Source organism: Trichechus manatus, unplaced genomic scaffold, assembly GCF_000243295.1.
Source record: "Trichechus manatus latirostris isolate Lorelei unplaced genomic scaffold, TriManLat1.0 scaffold00084, whole genome shotgun sequence".
NCBI lineage: Eukaryota > Metazoa > Chordata > Mammalia > Sirenia > Trichechidae > Trichechus > Trichechus manatus.
The window spans coordinates 10787763-10793813 of record NW_004444020.1 but is presented as its reverse complement, the minus strand read 5'-3'; the positions used below and the strand labels follow the sequence as shown (position 1 = coordinate 10793813).

Genomic DNA, 6051 nt, shown 5'->3' with positions numbered 1-6051 from the left:
CAGGACTGTCTTCTGAGGCACCTCTGGGTGGGTTCGAACTGCCAACCTTTTGGATGATAGTTGAGTGCTTAACCGTTTGCACTAATCGGGGACCTACTCAAGCTACTAAGGAGATGCATACTCTTGTTTCATCTACAGGCAGGGCAACTGAAGATTAAAGCAGGTAATTTGCTCCAAGGCACATATATGTCAAGTCTGTCCAACTTCAAGAGGCTGTGTCTCTAAACACTGCACTAACCTGCCTTCAGCCTCTGGCCCCGTGCAGGAAGGAGACATCCCTCAAAGACACCTGTGGTCTCCTCCATACTTTAGGTTTGGTTAGGACAAAGGTCATGCTTGGTAAGGGGGCGTGTTCTGGGTAAGTCATTGACAACTCACAATTTTTGCAGAACAACTTTAGGAGTATTTGAATAAGAAGAAGCAAGACAGGCAAGTGTTCTTCTTTTCTTTATTCATGAGTCATGATACACAAAGACTTAATAAAAAGTTAAGGTAAAAGGCTTGCACATCACTGAGATCTTCAGGCATCATTCTCGTTCACAACGGCCATCCGTGTAACAGAAACCGGGTGCTCATGAATTCAAGTATCTTTCATTCTAAGCAAACCCGACATGAAATTTTGAACCTAATGGTCTGATAATGGAGAGATCTGTCTGTGGCTCTGGATTTACTGTAACACATCTGAGGGGTCTTAGGGTCAGAGTCGCCACGTGTTAGTGGGTCTTGTCCTCTGGCAAAGTAAGATAGGCCACTTTAGGCCAACCAGACAGTCTCCACAGCAAGCGCCACAAGAAGGTGGTGGGCAAAGTCCTAATAGAAACCATCCAAGTTGGTTGGAAACCAACAACCAACCACACATTCCCCTACGTGGCTAGGATTCCCTGCTGGGGAGAAAAGTAGCCCCCTAAGGTGGTGTCAGAATATTGGGAGGAAATCTGAGAGCACACAGTGGCAAAGGCATACGGTAAGGGGAGTTCAGGAAGGGTATGCTCCAGGGGATGTACAGTTAGTACTATTCAGGGGGTCTGGAAACCAGGAGGAACATCAGGATGTCACCAGAGACACAAGTCCCAGTGGCTCCTCAGTCATGTAGTAATGTGGCAAGCTGCTTTCCCAGAGTGACCCTGCCAGGTGATCATAGAGAAGATGCTGTACGGGGAATGCCCAGGTCTCCTCTACTCCCAGGCCTGCTCTGGCTTATCTAGGAGCCATCTCCACCACAGCCCCATCTCTAAACCAAACCAAAACAAAACAGTCTTTTAAAAGTGTTATTTATCCATTTCCTATGGGAAAATGAGGCTATGGGAGGTAAAGTTTACCCAAGAGCAGAGGCTGCAGAAGGCCCTTCCTTAACCAGTTTCTCTTTTGGGCACTGTGGGGTTCAGCTGGGGGCTGTGTGCAGGATAGATCCCTAGAAGATGGAGCCAGGAACCATCAGTCCCTTTGTCTGGTTAACTATGGCTAAAAGCTCCATTCTAGGTCAACTGATCTACTTCCCACAAGACTCTCCCTCAGTGTTGCCAAGGAGTTGCAGGCTGTGCCTGGGCAGGGGGTGTGCTGGTGGTTGTCTGTGCCTGGCACATGTTTTCCAGCAGTGGACACTGCCCTGTATGCAGGGCTTCTTGTCTCATTCCATCACTTTGTCAATGCAGAGCATCTCTCATCCTTCTTCCCATCTATCTTTTCTTCCTCCATTGTCTCCCCTTCCAGCTGGCTGCTGAGAGCCGCCATTCAGCTACTCACACATCTGCCACAGATGCAGCTCAGAGGAGCACAGAGTTTGGGAAAAACCTTGTCCTTTTAGTGTTTAAGATGCTCACTAACATTAAAGGATCCTGAGAAACTCTGAAGTGCCTCATCTGGAATGTTCTTTGTTATCCTTCCTTTGAGGAAATTATTAGACAAATAAGAAGTTTTATTTCCAATGAACAAAACCCCCAACTATTTCATTCTGCAGCAGAATCATTCTTCAGCTGGGTCCCTAGTGCTGGTGATTTCGCCAAGTTAGGAATTCAGTGTACTCTCAAAGTTGGAGAAGAATCCAGGTATCTCAATGTCTGATCTGGTGCTCACTTTCCCTGGGTTTCTTTCTCCAAAGAGTGGCCAGGCCAGTTGCTAGGGATGTTCTACTTTGCCTAGTGATCTGATTTGTAACACCTGGTAGATAAGGCCACCAGCTGTGCCACTTTATCTTTAGACCTCTTGGGCATGCTGCTGTTCCTGCTGCCCCGCCACTCCTGCCCTGGCTGGAAGACACCCAGTCTTGGGCTCACATCAGCAGCACCTAGGAGGGAGGGGGGTATCATCGGGGAGTTGGGGTGACTGTCCCCTTGCAGAAACAGGTGCATGAAAGCCATGTCATCAGCCCTATCTTTCTTTCTCCTCCAATCACATCTAATAGTCAAGATCCAAGAGGTTAATAAAGTGTGTGTCAGAAAAGCAACCTAATACTATATGTGTGAATGCTGGAAGTCCGCTCATTTACTAGGCTTACAGAGGTGGTCATCAGTTGACTCTAAGGGAAAATGGCTCCACGTCCTTCATGGTGCTGTTTTAGTGGTATTCAGTCATTTTTGGTTAAGATTCAGCATGAACTAGAGTTTTCTGGATGGTGTCCACAGTAGCTTATGCTTGGACATGGAGAAACATACACGCCCATGTCAGGGATTTTATATCAGAGAGTCACCAGGCAGCACAGGTGATGGGAGAAAGCACAAAGAGACAGATCTGAGAAACCCAGGACCCTCTCACGTGGCCAGGAAGAACACGGAACTTAACCCACGTTGCCTGAAAAATAAATTCACACTTTTGCAAAGCCCATCAGCTTATACATTTCCAGGTAATGAAAACCTCTTTTAGCAGTGACATGCTGGCCTCTCCTCTCCCCAAAGTAAAATTCTGTTTCCTAGTCTCAACCACACAAAGTCCTCTGTGTAAACACATCTCTGTTCTCTTCAGTTTATAGGCTGTGAGTAGGGTCTGTTTCCCTCCAGGGTTTGGTCCAGGACCTGAGGCCTCCAGCAACAGTTCCCGTTAACTTCTGTTCTCTAAGTCACTATACTTTCATATTGAGTTTTGATACTGCTGGGAGAACTCAGTTTAAAAAAACAAAAACGAAACCTTCCAGACTTGTTATCAGAGAGGTTTTCTGAAGATGAGAAATTTCACCAATCAGCAGGCAGATCCCTTTAATAAAATAAGAATCACTAAAATAATTTTAAAAGTCTAGAAAAGACATCCAAACTTAGACACCGTTGACTGGGGGCATGGGGGAAAAGTTTGCTTATGGCTTGTTTTGTATCTGTACATGGATAAATACCTCCACATCAAATCAACACTATATAGTTAAAAGAAGCCACACACCCACTAAGAGAAGGGGAGGAACTGGGTTGAATAAACACATGAGGGGCTTGGATGCTGCTTCTGTTTATGTGTTGCTTCCTTGTCTCTTGTGAGAGACTGGAAAGCCTGCGCCCTTTGGCAAAGACAAACCCTATCTCCTCCCTGCCCATCCTCCCTTTCTCCCTTCCTGTGCCAAGTCTTGGGCCAAGGGTTGCGGTTAGAAATGGTTTTCAGTGCAGTTAGGCAATGGAGGGGTCCCGAGGGCTGGCCAGTTCACGGTCGCCATGCCCTAGGCCTCAGGCCCATCACAATATCACGCACTGCAGTTTGTGGGTGCCAGTGGCCCGGTCTCCCCGCCACTTGGTTTTCTTCTTCTTCTTCTGGCTTTTTTCAGGAATCTGTTGCCTTTTGAAACAAAGAAGAACAGAAAAACAAAGTCAGAATGGGCTTTGCTTCTCCTTTGCTCCTCGCCTCCCTTGCCCCCTGCTCTGTGGCAGTGAAGGCCTGTTCTGGCCTAGGGGGTGGGGCTGCTGCCATCCTAGATGCTGGAGGAGGGCCTGGCCTGGATAGTGACTCTGAGGCCAAGAAACTGGAGGGAGATGAGGTCAGAGGAAAAACTAAACCATCCTACTGATTAGAATTACCGGCATTATGCTGAGGCTACATATTTAAATCATAAGCAGTGTCATGTTTTATCTTTTAAATAGTGTTGGCCTCTTTCTGTGCTTCATATTTTAAATAAAATGACAGGTCAACTGAGTACAAAAGCTTTTTACATGCTTTCTGTTTACTTTTCCTATGACTAAAACTTGCACCAAGATAATTCTGGTGGCATAGTGGTTAAGAGCCATGGCTGCTAACCAAAAGGTTGGCAGTCCAAATCCACCAAGTGCTCCCTGGAAACTCTATGGGGCAGCTCTACTCTGTCCTATAGGGTCGCTATGAGTTGGAATCAACTCGACGGCAATGGGTTTTTGGTGTTGGTATATTCTAACTGCAGGCAAAATGCCCAAGAGCAAATCATTTCAAGAGTGCTGCAAAACCATAAAGTGAAAGCTGCAACGTCACTGTCCATGATGGGTGTGATAGTTAAGTTTATGTGTTATCTTGGCTAGACCATGATTCTCAGTGGTTTGGCAGATATATGTAATCATCCTCCATTTTGTGATCTGATGTAAGCAGCTAATCAGCTGAAGGGAATTTCCTTGGGAGTGTGGCCTGCATCCAATATATATGGATGTTCTGGCAAAGCTCTCTCTCTCTCGATCCTGCATTCGCCTCGTCATCCTCTGACCTCTGGTTCTTGGGATGTGAGCCAGCAGCCTGCGCCTGACCTACCAATTTTGGGTTTGTCAGCCCCTGCAACCATGTGAGTCAGGAGAAGCCTCCAGCCTGATACCTGACCCATGGATTTGGGACTTGCCAGCCTCCACAACTACGTGAGCCATTTCCTTGAAATAAATCTCTCTATATATATTTACATATATGTTTCACTGCTTTTATTCCTCTAGAGAAACCAGCCTAAGACAGTGGGGAATAGTAAGAAAATGAGGTTGCTGAGCTTGTGTATGTGTGTGTGTGTGTGTGTGCGCACGTGTGTGCATCCGTGCACACGCTCATGCGTGCAAATACTGTATCACGGGGGCTGAGAGGTGGCAGACAGAGAAACTGGTGCAGCCCTGGGTCTGATTTCACAGATAACCAATAGCACTTAGAGTTCACTAGCATACAGGCAACATGCTCCATGAATGGTGTTTGAGAATCAATGGTTAGGTGGCTCTGAATGTTGGAGATTTGGGAAACAGGAAAGAATGGTAGCAGGAAGACCAGCCAAAAGGCTGCTTCAGTCCTCTAGGCATGAGGTGATTAAGGTCTGGACTGTGACCATACAAAGGAATATACAAGGGTCTATTCAGCAAGGTTTCTGACAATATTTGGAGACTGACAGTGCGTGGGGTCTGGAAAGGAAACACATATGCAGTGCATCTGAAATTTGAGCCTGGGAATCAGAATGTTGGCTGCTCAGGTAAAATGTCAATGGGCAGTCTGATACCAGTCAGGGAAGAGGAGATGGACCTACTTTTTACCAAGTTGAAAGCTTCAGTGTTGAGAGAACACAGGACAGGATGGAGGGAGCTGCCTTCCAGGGAGCCTGAGCTGCAGGACTGAGGGAGAGGTCAGAGGGGAGGCTGCCAAAGCTGACCCCTCAGGAAGGCATCCCATTTAGCTGTAAGCATCAGGCTCACCCACAGACCCATTTGTAGTAGGGGGAGGGAGAGGGTGGGTGGGGGATAGGAGAAAGAAATGGATGGAGGCATAAGAAATCCAAAAAAAGGAACAGATAGTGGTGATGGTTGAACAAGATGAACGTGATTGATGTCACTGAACTGTACACATAAAAAATGTTGAAATGGCAAATGTTTTGTTACATATATATTTACCACACACACACAAAAAGGAAAGAAACCCAAAAATAGGCCCAGAATCCCCCAGCCTCACAGGCCACAGAACGAGGAGCTGCATTCGTTACTGGAGCCTCCAGCTGCTGCCAGGTGCCATCCATGCGGCAGAGGACCCTGCTTCTAGGACAGTGTGCAGCTCTCACCTAATTACTCTAACGAGGTCATGGAAGGCTTTGTCGACATTGAGAGGTGGGTCCTTGGCACTGGTTTCTATGTACGGAATCTGAAAGGCAAGCTCAACTTGATG

At 46.8% G+C, this 6051-nt stretch overlaps 1 protein-coding gene across 2 annotated transcripts in view; it reads right to left on the bottom strand.

The window, feature by feature from the left end:
- Positions 1-2816: 2816 nt before the first annotated feature.
- The window catches only part of MRAS (muscle RAS oncogene homolog), a 35172-nt gene continuing 31937 nt past the window's right edge, over positions 2817-6051 (bottom strand). The window contains exons 4-5 of one of the 2 annotated variants that reach the window (XM_004381439.1): positions 5948-6027; positions 2817-3747 (exon numbers count right to left, since the gene is read on the bottom strand). In XM_004381439.1, the coding sequence (XP_004381496.1) occupies positions 3648-3747; positions 5948-6027 (180 nt within the window). In that variant the 3' untranslated portion in view covers positions 2817-3647. The remainder of the gene's footprint in view (positions 3748-5947; positions 6028-6051) is intronic. The other variant, XM_023735937.1, reaches the window with a different exon arrangement.